This window comes from Daucus carota, chromosome 3 (assembly GCF_001625215.2).
Source record: "Daucus carota subsp. sativus chromosome 3, DH1 v3.0, whole genome shotgun sequence".
Taxonomy (NCBI): Eukaryota; Viridiplantae; Streptophyta; class Magnoliopsida; order Apiales; family Apiaceae; genus Daucus; species Daucus carota.
In genome coordinates this window covers 944,234-960,000 of record NC_030383.2, presented here as the reverse complement: position 1 = coordinate 960,000, position 15,767 = coordinate 944,234, and the positions used below count along the sequence as shown (strand labels likewise).

Below are 15,767 nucleotides of genomic sequence, written 5' to 3'. Positions count from 1 at the left end.
TTTATCGTGACATTATTGTTATACACGAAATTTAAGAAAAAAACAAAAGGAAATATTTAAAATAATTATAATATAATATAAAATAATTATAATAAAGTATGATTTTTAAATTATAAGTTAATAAACTAAATTTTAAATTGTTGTATACATTGCAAAAAAACAAAACCACACGAGTTAGTAACTTTATAAGCAAAAAGAACATTATTTTTAAGTGAAATTCTGGACTATATAGTATGTTGTTTATAATATGTTCTGATAGTTTATCCTTATTTTAAAAATAAAATTTAAAATAACAATTAATGATATAATTTTTAGATTTCCTAAGGGTCCGAACGGGCTAGCTGCCCTAGCTTGCTATATAAAGCTTACTTTGCACTAGCCACATCACAGAAGTGTATTGTGTACATGTGTTTGCACAAGCAGGAGTAACTAATAACACCGAAAATAAAGCAAGACGAACGCGAACACAAACAACAGCTGATCTACTTTTACCAGGTACGATGAGTATGCTTTCCACATTTGCATTTCTTCCTCTTATGTTTAAGGTTCTGCATGCATTGCATGTCTCCGTTCTCGATTAATTTTACGTATCCCAAATTCTGTCACCTTTTCTTGATCTATAATCTTTACATGATGTGTTTATTTTTTTTAAGTGATCTTTATTCCTCCGTAATATTATGATTGATTCTTTGTTTACAAAATGCAAATGGGTGATTTGTACTGTTAGTGATTGGTGATTTGTATAGAGTTTGTTATGTTCTGGATCTTGAATCATTCTTTAGTGCAGAAGTTTGGTTTTGTTGAGTGAGGAATAAATAATGTTTTTTGTTAACATATAGGAATTGGAAATGGACAAATTTTTCAAGAGAAGGCCTCAGAAAGTGCCTTTCTGGCAAAGACGAGAGATTACTGATTTCCTGGCAGTTTTTAAACAGAACAGAACATATGGGATTCTTGCCCTTGCTGTATCCATAATTGTTCCTCTGATTACCACTCTAATTTTGGGGAAAAAGAAGCGGAAGCAGCGCGGAGTCGAGGCTGCAGTTGCTGGAGAGTCAGGCTATGCAGTGCGCAATGCACGCCAAGCCCAATTGCTTGAAGTTCCCTGGGAAGGTGCAGATACTATGACAGCTCTGTTCGAGCAGTCGTGTTTGAAGCATTCTAAGTTACGGTGCCTAGGAACGAGGGAGCAGCTAAGCAAGGAGTATATAACAGATGGTAGTGGAAGGAAGCATGAGAAGCTTCATTTAGGGGAGTACAAATGGGAGACTTATGGCGAGATATTTGACCGTGCTTGCAACTTTGAGTCTGGAATTATTATGTTAGGTCATACAGTGGGTACTCGTGCTGCCATATTTTCAGAGAGTCGGCCTGAGTGGTTTATAGCATTGCAGGTAACATACTAATTTAATAGTCATTGATATTGTTATGAGTAACTGACATATTTTTTCGGATTTCATGGAACTGCAGGGTTGCTTGCGACAGAACATAACTGTTGTTACCATCTATGCTTCTTTAGGTGAAGATGCTCTAGTTCACTCCCTCAATGAGGTTCGGACACACTCCTGATGCTAATCACTTCCTGACCTAAAATTTGTATCATTTTGAAACTGATATTGCCAGAATTGTGGTTATGTGTGGTTGTTTTTAATTAATTTGACTAGAGAAATTCGTATAACTATATTCTCATAATATAGATCTTGATTATGTACTTGTTTTTCAACAGACTGAAGTATCAACATTGATATGTGATTCTAAACAATTGAAGAAGTTGCCTGCTGTAAGTTCGAGGCTGAAAACCATAAAGAATGTGATTTATTTTGAAGACAGTGATAGCACAGATGATCCAAAAACTTACAAGGATATGAGTAATTGGACTATGTCTTCTTTTTCCGAGGTTGAAAATCTGGGGAAGAATAATACACCGCCTTACCAAAAACCAAACAAGAGTGATATTGCGGTCATCATGTATACAAGTGGCAGTACAGGTCTGCCAAAGGTTTGTTTCCTCGGTCCAACTAATAAAATTTTTAAACTGTTTATGGGTTTGATGGCATGGCACTAAGATTCAGCTACTTAAACTTACCTAGCACCAATTTTTCGCTGCATACTTTCAGGATGCTTAACACAGTATTTTTTTAACTTTAGGGAGTTATGATGACCCATAGTAATCTTGTGGCGAGTGCTGCTGCGGTCCTGACTGTGATCCCTAAGATAGCCAGCAGTGACGTGTTTTTGGCATACTTACCACTAGCTCATGTTCTAGAGTTGGTAGCTGAGGTAGCATCCGATATAATGTTTTTGTCAATTAGTTACTAAGATAACTTTTTACTAATTCTAGAGAGTTGTCCAGATTGTGATGTTCAGTGCAGGCATGTCAATTGGTTATGGCTCACCACTGACGATAACAGACGTATCTAACAAAATTAAGAAAGGGACCGAGGGAGATGCTTCTGCGCTAAAACCCACTTTACTTCCATCAGTTCCAGCAATTTTGGATCGTGTGCGAGATGGAGTTTTGAAGAAGGTCGATCAAGATTTGTAAAGTTTATTGTCTCTTGTTTCGCGTTATATTACTATAAGATAGATATAAACTGTTTGTTTTCATTCTGAATTTACTCTAGGTTGGGGATACTGGAGGTATTACAAAAGTACTTTTCAATTTTGCCTACAAGCGCCGAGTTGCAGCCATAGAAGGTAGCTGGTTTGGAGCCTGGGGACTAGAAAAGTTATTGTGGGATTTGCTTGTATTCAAAAAGATAAGATCTGTACTTGGTGGAGATATCCGTGCCATGCTATGTGGAGGAGCTCCATTATCAGGAGATACACAACGATTCGTTAACATCTGTATGGGGTATGAACTTAACACTTTACACACATGAAAAATTTATGAAAGCTTTACTATTAAATATTTTACTTGTTTATTATTATTTAGTCAACATGGCCCTTCTGTCTAAATACTGATATCTTGCTCTGTGGAAATTGCTGTGAACTAAACTTCAACTATCAATAGAAATCTTTTTCATTAGTTTTTAATAGCTAGCTTGAGAATACTATATCCTTTAATTACCTAAGATAATTGATAATATCAAACGGAAAATTCTTCACATTATTTACATAAAGTTGTAAGTTGCCACCTATGAGAACTCTGGTAGTTGAACTTCCGACTTCATATGCTACCTGAACTCCTCGATCGCTCTTGTGTACAATACTCATCAGTTAACACCATGTCCTGTGTGCATGATGGTCATCAGGGCTCCTATTGTTCAAGGTTATGGTCTGACAGAAACATGTTGCGGAGGTGCCTTTTCTGAGTTTGATGACACTTCAGTTGGTCGAGTTGGGCCACCTCTCCCTTGCTGCTTTGTTAAGGTAAAGTCCCATATTTTATAAATCTTAAAACTGGGGAACTAGTATAACCATTTGGAAGGTCTCTAGTACACCCCAGGCAAAAGTTCGACATTCTTTACAAAATCTTGTGAGAACTGCAGAAGATTTTACTCAATTATTGTTTGCAACTATGTAAATTCACTTTAAGTTCATGATGTTTTCCTATTGACAAAAATTGCGAACATGGATTTTTTCATTCGGATGCCTACGAGAATAAGTACCTATGTATAGATAAGGTCATTATATCACTAGGTAACATATTTTTATTATGTTTCAATTTGTATTATGAGTTTTCATTTTCTTATAATATCTCCAATTAATTTGAATTACAGCTTGTTTCTTGGGACGAAGGTGGTTATTTGACATCTGACAAACCAATGCCACGAGGAGAGGCTGTAATTGGTGGTGGCTGTGTAACTGCTGGTTACTTTAACAATGATGCAAAAACAAATGAGGTCTATAAGGTAATATATACTCAGACGCACAGATGCATATGGTAGCTTTTGTTATATACAACTTGTGAATTATGTGCTAAATCTTTAATTATGGTACAGGTTGATGAGAGGGGCATGCGCTGGTTTTACACAGGTGACGTTGGAAGGTTTCACCCTGATGGATGCCTTGAAATTATTGATAGAAAGAAGGACATTGTTAAACTTCAACATGGGGAGTATATCTCCCTTGGCAAGGTGTGCATTGAACAATCCTTTTTACTTGTCTATATCTTGATCTTTACAGGATTGTACATTTTGTTATTTATTTTAGCTGATGAATAATTTTGCAGTGGAGTCCTTAAAAATATGCATTTCACATGGAGATAATGGTGTTAATATACTTGACAAATAAAAGACAAATTCGATATATATGCATGCTACTCAGTTTTGAAAATGTTTGAGTGTGTAGAAATTCCAGCAAGTTCATTTGATGTTATATACATATGCTTTAAATTCGTTCTCAGGTTGAAATGATGTCGAATTGCAGGTTGAGGCAGCCTTGATGTCTAGCAATTATGTTGAAAATATAATGACATATGCAGATCCTTCGCAGAAATATTGTGTAGCTCTAGTTGTCCCCTCACGTCATGTCCTTGAGAAGTGGGCCAAAGATGTTGGTGCTGAGTTCAAGGACTATCCCGAGTTGTGCAACAAAAAGGAAGCTGTAGACGAGGTCCAAAAATCTCTTGCCAAGGTTTGTCTATTATATATCGTCTAAGGATTGATTTCATACTAAATAGCAGCTGCAATTTAACACAGTTTAGTGAAAATGTAATTTTAAAATTAATAATGCTAGATCTTGCCTGTTTAGACTTCTTTATATGTTGTCGTATGTTAAGAAAAAGTTCACTGTTCCAAGAGTGATCAATCTCCGTGCACCACTTCATTCATAAATTTAATCAAAGAATTTAATTTAGCGATAAGTAATGATAAAAAGAAGAGAAGTCTGTAACATAACGAATGTTGTAAGAGGATTGGTTTTGCCTTCCAGAAGGGGCTAAACGGGCCACTTGTTATTCCTTGCCTTACTTCTCTGCATGATTATCTTTCTAAACATTAAGTACCAGAAAAACTGTCAAAAACACCTCAGTAAGTTGGCAAGGCGATGCTTTGATATTTTAGTAGACATGATACTGAGGAGTATACGAAAACATGGGTTGCAATTCAGCCAAAAAAATAAACTTGGGTTGGGCTAATTATAGGACTTTGCTGTTTCTGGAATTGTATGACAACACTGCTTATTATCAGATTTTTATGATTTAGAAAAAACATCTAGTTAATAAGTTCTAGTGTCCTCTGCAGGAAGCAAAATCGGCAAAGTTGGACAAGTTTGAACTTCCTGCAAAGATTAAGTTGATGCCAGAACCATGGACTCCAGAATCTGGTTTAGTTACTGCAGCTCTGAAGTTGAAGAGGGAGCAATTAAAGGCCAAGTTCAAGAACGAGCTTGAAGAGTTGTATAAGTGAAACTGCTCCCTTGATTAAAGTGACTGATTCGATACATTTATTATCTTTTCATGGGAAATACTTGTGACTTTCTAGCAATTGAGTTAGGATCACATTGATTCTCAGACTGGAACAAATTTTCCTAAGCTTTATTGTTAGAGGAGTTGTAGGTTTGTGTGATTCGTTTCTACGGCTTTGAGAAGAATGTTATGTGTGTTTGAGATCTAATCATGGCTTCTATCTAGAAATTTAAAGAGTTTTTCATTTTGCTTTTAAATGTTTTTATGGGCAATAGCAGCACTCGCATGCTCTTTTCATGGCATACCAATTGAAGATTTGAGAACAAAGGGACCACTGCATACATTGCATGTATAATAAGCTTGAGCTCCCGGATTTAAGGCAGACTTTTTTTTAACTCTAAATATGACATACAAATAGACATTTTCAGCTTAAAATTGAAGTCTAAACAAACATTCTATTAGAGTTTATATGGTATGATAACTTACAACCTTTTCTTGAGCAAACATTCTATTAGAGTTTATATGGTATGATAACTTACAACCTTTTCTTGAGCAAACCTATCTCTAACAAGGTACCTTCCCGTAAGTTTATAAGAGAGGTTAGGTAATAGGATTATACATATTTTTTAACATTTTCTCGCTCGAAAATTTATTATTTTTGAATCAAATATTAGATTTTAGGTGGATTATTATTGTTAGGCTTAGTATTTTGTCCAATTTTTATTTATTGTGCAAAAATTACCTCTTATTTGTGGTCTTATTGTGATATGCTATTTCAATTTATGAAGATGGGTATGGATTCTTAACATTCAATCTCTGATTTATTAAAAACAATTCCTCATTGATTTTTTTTTAAAAAAAAATTCATTGATTATCGATTATTCTTTCATTTGGCTACAAATTCATGATAAATTCTAAATCGGTACGTCAATCGATTTGTTTTGATTCTATCTGCAAGCATGCTCGAGTCAAATATTTCATCACGAAATGATTTGTTCTTATTCAGATATTTAATTACTTGAAAACTTATTATTTGTGTCAAAAATTGGATCATCATTTTTATTGGATTTTTAATTATTATGTGAAAATCTCATCCTAATTTTGGACCACAATAATATATAATTTCGACTATTAGAAGTATTTTTATCCTTGAACTTGAAATCGACACCATTCATAACATAAGTTCTTATATCCTTTTAATAGTCGGAAAAATTATAATTAGATCAAATTACATTTTTCAATAGTTTAGAGTGAGGGATCAGACCGTTTAAATAAATAGTACTCTCTCTGTTTTGAAATATAAGTCGTTTGCCTTTTTGACACGCACTTTTAAGTCTTTTGACCGCATAATTAGAATTATTCTTTTTGAAATTTTCTTTTTTTGTATAAAAATATATGATAAATATTATAATTCAAAAAAAAAGAAAATTTTGAAAAATAATGATTGTAGCTATGCGGTCAAAGAACTTAGAAATGTGTGCCAAAAAGTCAAGCGACCTATATTTTGAAACGGAGGTAGTAAATAACAAGATTTTGAGTTAACGGTGCTGTTTGTTTTACAGAAGCAGAAGCAGAAGCTGCTTCCGGCTTCTGCTTCTCTTAACCCGTTTGTATAAATAAGTAGAAGCACTTTTAAGAAGCTGAGAATGTTCTCTCACAGCTTTTACTTATTTTCAAAACACTTTATTAATATATTTACTTAAGAAATCACTTTTTTTAAGTTAACCCAAACAGCCCCAGTATCAGAGGTTTCAAAAAGAAACCCATGAAAACGTATAAAAACACCATACACAAATTTGCAACCGAAATGAAGTTAACCCAAACGGCCCAGTATCGGAGGTTTCAAAAAGAAACCCATGAAAACGTATAAAAACACCATACACAAATTTGCAACCGAAATGATGTAGTCTAGGTACATGCTATTCAGTTCAATCCAGATAGTGTCATTTAATACAACCAGATTCGTAACAAACCACATTTGTCATTTTCCTTCAATATTAGTAAGTTTAGATTTCGTAACGGATGAGTCCAGAACAAATTTTCAAAATGCTGACAACGTATGATTGACTAATAATAACGAGAGCTCCTTTAGATATATAAACTACCTAACTATAGCCACGTTGTTTGGGAAAAAAATTTAACTCGAACACGAGACCTCAAAGGCTATATATACCAAAACCGATAACCTTTAGTTTCATCTTGCACCTAGCAAAACTCCATAGTAACACAACACACACAAATCAAAACCAAAAGATTTGCAGCAATGAAGCAGTTTACAATCACAATAACAATTCTGTCTCTCATTCTCATGTCGACTACTACATCAGTAGAATCGAACTGCCCACCGTGCTATGCTGATGAACCGTGTGACGCATGTTGCACTTACGGAGATAATGGCTTGTGCGTTGCTCACAAATGCTGGTGCGTCAATGTAGCACTAGAAGGAGCACCATTGTCAGAACTTAGACACAGAGTTTGGGACAGTCCGAACATTATGCCAGCGCCTTGAATCTCTTGAATTTTAGGTGGTCTGAAATTCACTATGTTACAATTATATTTGGAAAAGTTCTTGATAATAATATTTTTAGGATGAGATTGTTTGAGAAGCTTAATTCCGAGTCTTTTATTTATTTTTATTTTTTTATAATTATGTTTACTTAGATGAGTTGTGCTGAAATATAATATCGAATTGGAGAAAATATTTTTCATTTATTCGGAAAACCTATCATCTGACAAAAGGAATGTAGATCTGATAAGAAAAATATCAGATTTCAGAGATAAAGATGATAAAGAACCACCCAAACAACCAATCCGTCTTCAAAATATTTTTGTGATGACAATATATTTTAATCAATTTTATATATAAATATGAAAAGAATGTGGATCTGATAAAAAAAAATTATCAGACTTGAGAGATAAAGATGATAAAGAACCACCCAAACAACCAATCCGTCTTCAAAATATTTTTGTGATGACGATATATTTTAATCAATTTTATATATAAATATGAAATTATATATATACGCATATTAATAATATACTATTTTTAAATTATAACCAACCAATATAGTTAATATCATTGACACATAATGTCTCATGGGTTCAACAGATTTTATATAATATTTTACAGATCGAGTACTTTAGCCAACGATTATAGCCAATCCATCGGAGGAGTGAACACAAGAGTACAACCCTCTGTGATGCCTGTACCTCGTTCAAGTGAAGTGTTGTTTGAGAAATGGACTTCTCGGTAGTAGAAATGTGGGTTTATGTTTAGATAATATTGTGACAAAATGTTATGTCAATATATGGATTTCACTAAATTATATCTAATTTTGATTTTGTGTGATTTTTTGATAAAATGTCACAGAGTTGATATAGATTTTTCAGGATTTAAGTAAAATGCTTCAAAATCTAATGGATTTTGGGGAGATTTCAAAATTTTAAAATACACTACACAATCCATAAAATCTATTATTTTATGAAACTCAATAAAGTCCATGAGCATTTATCATCATATTTTAATGAATTTTTAAATAATCTCAGTTGAATATAATCGGATTTTGAAACATAATTTAAAATCCTAAGTAAATATCACCAAAATTTGTAGCATAATTTAAATTCCAATTCAATACCCAAGATTCTGATATATTTTTTAAAATCCGATTTGAAATCCCTCGGATTTCATAAATAGCCAAAAATCCTTCAAAATCTCAATTCAATACACCAACTTAATTTGCTTGAATAATAGGTAAACAGTTTCTATTGATTACATGATAATAATCTCTACACAATCTTTAAGATTTTATATGATTGTCTTTTAATGCCAACCAAAATCATTCAGAATCCGTTATAAAATCTATAATTTATTATTTATCGGTTTCTGAATTCAAACCCCCTGTATCTTTCAGATTTTATATGATTGTCTTTTAATGCCAACCAAAATCAGTCGGAATCCGTTATAAAATATATAATTTATTATTTATCGGTTTCTGATTTCAAACTCCCCATACCGTGTATATATACAGGTGAACTAGCTATGTTGAATTTCATTCTCTACAACACAAGTAAAAAATCATATCATTTTACACTCATACAAGTCAGATCAAACATGAAGCAGATCACATTCACACTTACAATTTTGTCCCTCATTCTCATATCCACTATTTCTGTACAAGCAGAAGTAGCAGCACCACCATTTCCACCAAAAAATTTTTGTTACGACGTCTGTGATTGCCAGACTCTATGTTATCACCGTATACCAGTTTGTCACCACCATAGATGCGAATGCCATGAGCATCCGAAATATTATCCAATACCCACTTGCCCTGGCAAGAAAATCTAATGCGGCGGGATATTCATATGTTCTGGTTACATCATGTATCTTATAGAAATGTATTTTGATTATTTATAAATCACATTTGTGTTTCCATTGAGTTTTGGATATGTTGCCTGATTTTGAAAAATCAACTGTGTTCTAGATTATATAATATCGCAATGAATTATTGACGACGTATAAAATCTTAAATGAATAAATTAATATATTAAAGTATTTTTTAATATATCAATTTAAGATCACCTTATTTTAATGAATTTATATTCAAATTGAATATCCATGTATTTATAATATATGAAAAATTCTATATAGGTTTTATTTATCAAATGCATCGAAATGAATAAGAATAGAATCATTATTGCTCAAAAAAGAAGAAGAACAGAATCATTAGAAAATTGTATGCACATTATTTGTTACTCCCTCCGTCCCCCTGAGTTGTATACATTGGGGGCGGGGACACGGCACGGACTTTAATGCTCCTGTAAAATGTAGTTGTGTAATTTATTTTTGAAATTTTCTTTTTCTGAATTAAAGTTTGGATGTTATATTTTTATTCAAAAAAAGAAAATCTCAAAAATAAGTTACGGAACTATATTTTATAAGAGCATTGAAATGCGTGTCGAACAGTTAAAAAGAAACGTATACAATTAAATGGAACAGAGGGAGTAAGATTTAAGAGTGTCTATTCAACCGGATTTTAGAAAAAATATTTCTGTTTATGTAAACAAAATCCTAGATTTTTGAATTCGGGTCAGCTAATTCAAGATAATTTTTTCGTAAGGACTTGCTAGTATAATCATCGGTATGAGATTTTTTTTTTTTTTTTTCTACAGAATCGGTATGAGATATTTGATTTGCGAGCTTCTTAACTTGGTGTGTGAGTAATGAGCACCGAGTGCACGCATGAAAATGAGTCTCAGAACGTTTATGTTAATGATTATCTCACTCACAAGTGACATTAACAGGGTGTATTCGATCGGGTATTTAATGGATTGTTTTTAGTCCATGAATTTTAATGTATTGTATGTGATTTTGATTTTATGTGTTTTCTTAATAAAATGTTGCAGAGTTGTAGGATTTAATCACAATACTTCAAAATCCCATTGATTTTGGTGGGATTTTAAAAAACTTAAAATACACCAAATAATAATACAAAATCCATCATTTTATGAAATCCAAAAAAATCCATCAGCATTTGAATACCATCAGATTTTAATGGATTTTAAACAATCTCAATTGAATACTAACGGATTTTAAGGTATAATTTAAAATCTCAATTGAATATCATCATATTTTGTAGCATAATTTAAAATCTCAATTGAATACCTTAAAATTTTAATAGATTTCAAATAATCTCAATCGAATATCCTCGAATTTCATGAATGAAAAAAATGCTTTAAAATATCAATCCAATACACCCCTCTAAAGCCATTTCTCTTACGGAGATGTGGGTATGTGCGTTGCTCACAAATGCTGGTGCGTCAATGTAGCACTAGAAACAGCACCATTGTCAGAACTTAGACACAGAGTTTGGGACAGTCCGACCATTATGCCAGCGCCTTGAATCTCTTGAATTTTAGGTGGTCTAAGATTCACCATGTTACAATCATATCTGGAAAAGTTCTTGATGATAATATTTTTAGGATGAGATTGATGGGAGTCACAGTGAAAATCACAGCAACAATGTATAGAGCAGTTATATTATATACACAAGAGTAGGCCAACGAAACCACAACAATATAGCATGCACGAAGATCGTATACACAATAATCAGTGACTGATAAATTACGAGAAAAGAAGAGAAAGGCGCACCTTACACCGTCGCTAGAATTAGTATACAGAACAGCTGAGTCGCCTAGCCCTTCGATGAAGACTAGACTGTTCTTGAAGTGATTATTGCCCCACTACGCTGTGATGGGTAGTCGCAATATCGCTCCCAGGATAAAACAGCACAGACCGAACCGCTCACAGACACGAGTACGATCAACAGCGATCAACACCTCAGTTCGCCCGAGAACAGTATGTATATGTGTATATATCGGAGCAGAGGGTGAGAGTGTAATAGAGAAGAATGAGAATGGTGTTTGTGTTTTTCCCGTGCTCCAACTCAAGTGTCGAGGCTCACTATTTATAGTGAGGCCAAGCCACCAACACACTGTCCAGATTCATCTGTCCACGTTCAATGAATCTGTATCTGTCAGACATTCTGACCAGATTCATTTGTCCAGGTTCAATGAATCTGTATCTGTCAGACATTCTGACCAGATTCATTTGTCCAGGTTCAATGAATCTGTATCTGTCAGACATTCTGACCAGATTCATTTGTCCAGGTTCAATGAATCTGTATCTGTCAGATATACTGACCAGATTCATTTGTCCAGATTCAATGAATCTGTATCTGTCAGATATACTGATCAGATTCATTTGTCCAGATTAAATGAATCACATTCTCATTTCAAGCTCTTTCAAGCCACTGTATTCAACTCTATTTCTCTATGGATTTCACTAAGAAAATGTCCCGGAAATTACATCAAGAACATATTAAAGAAATATGCTTTAAACTTTCCATTTTCTAACAATCCCCCACAAATCCATATAGATATGCCTATTAGTCCTCATCATGACTTGTTTTTCAGAGTAGGTACCCTTCCGGGTTTGAACCCTCCTAAGTCCCCTACTTCGATGGCTACCGGATATAGATGGATTGTTTCACCTTGAATCTCTATCCGTTGGGTGTAACCACACTCCATAGACGACGACAAGTCAAAGGCTATGGTGCCGATCTACGGCTTTGAGACATTAATGGTCGTGTCTCGATCCTGTTCGTCGAATGTTTCAAGGAATAACCCTTTCCTCTAATTGCGACCTCACAATTACATTCGCTTAGCTGGGCATCTCCAGAGATGTACTACAACCATCTCGTCAAATGACTTGACCCCATTCAGAGTTCTAAAAACTCTTGCTATACTTGCAGTGTCAGTACCTTTTAGGTTTGCAGGGGATAGACTCAGATGCATGAGTATCTACATTGTAGTTAAAGGTACTACCGATCCACCCTTACAGCTTGTTTACCACATTGAATACACTTTGAGGGATCTCCTCTCAGATGTATTGGGTTCCCGCTGTAGATGAATCATGATGGGTTATCAGTCCCATCCCCAACCTTGACTTAAGGACAACAGCATGCTCAAGCCCTTTAGTCAGTGGATCAGCTATGTTATCTTGAGTTCCAATGAACTCAATAGCAATAGTCCGATCAGACACCAAACCCCTTATAGACTTAAGTCTAACTTGGATGTGTCTCTTTGTTTTAGCATTATACTTGACACTTCTGATCTTGTCGATAGTTGTACGGCTATCACAATGAACAGAAATTGCCGGTAGCGGACGACTTACTACAGGTAACATAGACATGAGTCCATGTAACCATTCAGCCTCCGTACCCGTGGCATCCAATGCACACAACTCGGCCTCAAATGTAGACCGAGTTACTATAGTCTGTCTAGTCGACTTCCAGGATACTGCTCCACCCGCAAGGGTAAACAGATATCCAGTCACTCCATTGGAACCAGACTTCTTAGCTATCCAACTCGCATCACTATATCCCTCAAGCACACTAGGATATCTCCTGTAGTGCAACCCAAGATATATGGTGCCTTTCAGATATCTAAGTACTCTATCTAGAGCATCCCAATGAGTTCTGTTTGGACAGCTTGTATATCTTGCTAACTTAGACACAGAATATGATATATCTGGTCTAGTACCATTAGCAAGATATTGTAAACTACCAATAATCTGAGAATATCTTAACTGAGACACAGGTACACCTGAAGCATTCTTGATAATAGCAACTTTAGGATCATATGGTGTACTAGCAATTCTACAATTTGAATAACCATACTTCTCAAGTATAGATTTCTCTATATAATGAGATTGTGACAAGGTTATTCCCTCAGTTGACTGAGTCAACTTGAGTCCAAGAATCACATTCGCCTCACCCATGTCCTTCATTTCAAAGTGTCTTTTCAAGAAATTCTTTGTCTCGTTAATAATCTCAATATTGGTTCCAAACAGTAGTATATCATCCACATACAAGCACAACACAATATGTTCATTTCCTTTAACCTTATAGTAGACACACTTGTCATTATCATTAACTATAAAATCAAAAGTCAAAACAGTGTCATCAAACTTTTTGTGCCAGTCTCTAGGAGCTTGTTTCAAGCCGTAGATGGATTTGACTAACTTACATACTTTCCTCTCATTGCCAGATGCAACAAATCCCTCAGGCTGATCCATATAAATCTCTTCTTCAAGATCACCATGAAGAAAAGCTGTCTTTACATCCATTTGATGGATGATAAGACCATGTACGGAAGCCAATGCTACAAGCATTCGGATCGTTGTCAATCTTGCAACAGGAGAGTATGTATCAAAGTAGTCAATGCCTTCTCTTTGCCTAAAACCCTTAGCAACCAATCTGGCTTTATACTTATCTATTGAGCCATCTGGTTTCATCTTCCTTTTGAAGATCCACTTACATCCTATAGTAGAACACCCAGGAGGGAGGTCAACCAACTCCCATGTTCCGTTAGAAACAATAGAGTCAATCTCACTCTTCACAGCGCCTTTCCAGTGCCTAGATTCCGAAGAATCCATGGCTTGTCGGAAAGTCAAAGGTTCGTCTTCGACATTGTAAGTGATAAAATCACTTCCAAAGTCCTTAACTACCTTTGCACGCTTGCTCCTTCTAGGTTCCTCAACTTCATTAGGAGTAGAGCTACTAGCAGGATTTGCCCCCACATTTGTCATCTTTTCCACATAATCGGGAATAGAACTAGATGTGTGAGTAGGATCATCACTAGAAGAACTTTGAGGTATACCAGTCTTCATAGGGAACACATCCTCAAAGAATGTAGCATCACGAAACTCAACTATCGTGTTTGCCACTATACCATCTATGTCAGATTTTAATACTAAAAATCTCATAGCTGTAGTGGTTTCGAGATAGCCCAGAAAGATACAATCAACAGTTTTCGGCCCTAGTTTCTTTCTCTTCTGTTCAGGGACAAGTACCTTAGCAAGGCACCCCCACACACGAAGATACTTTAGACTAGTTTTCCTGCCTTTCCATAATTCGTAAGGTGTCTTGTCCATATGTTTCAGAGGGACTCTATTCAGAATATGGCAAGCCGTATTCAGAGCCTCCCCCCACATGTACTTAGGCAACCCCGAATTAATCAACATACTGTTAATCATATCTTTAAAAGTTCTGTTCTTTCGTTCTGCCACCCCATTAGACTCAGGTGTATATGGTGGAGTCACCTCATGAATTATACCATTGCTCTTGCAAAATTCATTAAAGGTGTTTCCCGTATATTCACCACCTCTATCAGATCTCAAACGTTTAAGTACTTTACCAGTTTGTGTTTCAACTTCGGTTTTAAATCTAATGAATTTTTCAAGTGCTTCATCTTTATGTTTAAGCAAATAAACATAACAATATCTACTACAATCATCTATAAAGGTAATGAAATATCTACAGTGTTCCTTAGTCAACACACCACCAAATTCACATATGTCCGAGTGCACTAAATCTAACAAGTCAGAATCCCTAACCACACTATGAAAAGGTTTCCTTGTTAGTTTAGCTGTCACACATACTTGACATTTAGTTTTCTTATCAATGGCATGCTTTGGAATCAACTCTAAGTTCATCATATTCTTTAGAGCACCAAAATTTAAATGACCAAGCCTAGAGTGCCACAAATCGGATGATTCAATATTATTAACAGAAGGAGAAGCAATATCATTAATAAAACCGCCTAAAAAAGGCTCCACATTTATTAAAAACAAGCCGTCTGACAAGTAGCCCTTGCCAAAAAACACACCAGTCTGAGTAATAACTACTTTATTACACTTTAAAGAAAGTTCAAAGCCATTTTTAACTAAACAACTTCCACTAATAATATTTCTACGAATCTCGGGAACATGATGCACTCTAGTAAGGGATAGAACACACCCTGAAGCAAACTTCAGGTCCACGTTTCCTATTCCACGAACTTGAGCCGCACTAGCATT

General features: G+C 34.9%; 1 protein-coding gene across 1 annotated transcript; it reads left to right on the top strand.

Moving 5' to 3' along the window:
- Window positions 1–363: 363 nt before the first annotated feature.
- LOC108211861 (long chain acyl-CoA synthetase 8) lies at window positions 364–5,607 on the top strand. The gene is made up of 12 exons (XM_017383570.2): window positions 364–495; window positions 840–1,394; window positions 1,471–1,551; window positions 1,727–1,999; window positions 2,149–2,280; window positions 2,354–2,527; window positions 2,625–2,854; window positions 3,255–3,372; window positions 3,723–3,854; window positions 3,945–4,079; window positions 4,372–4,578; window positions 5,187–5,607. Exons 2-12 carry the CDS (start codon window positions 849–851, stop codon window positions 5,349–5,351), a joined length of 2,193 nt encoding a protein of 730 aa, XP_017239059.1. The 5' UTR covers window positions 364–495; window positions 840–848; the 3' UTR covers window positions 5,352–5,607.
- Window positions 5,608–15,767: the final 10,160 nt, after the last annotated feature.

What these genes read in the sequence shown, in the direction of transcription:
- LOC108211861 (XM_017383570.2), top strand. Translation starts at nt 849, where the DNA reads ATGGACAAATTTTTCAAGAGAAGGCCTCAGAAAGTGCCTTTCTGGCAA. An exon ending in TAGTTCACTCCCTCAATGAG is followed by an intron (nt 1,552 to 1,726) that starts GTTCGGACACAC and finishes GTTTTTCAACAG; the next exon opens with ACTGAAGTATCAACATTGAT. An exon ending in GAGATGGAGTTTTGAAGAAG is followed by an intron (nt 2,528 to 2,624) that starts GTCGATCAAGAT and finishes AATTTACTCTAG; the next exon opens with GTTGGGGATACTGGAGGTAT.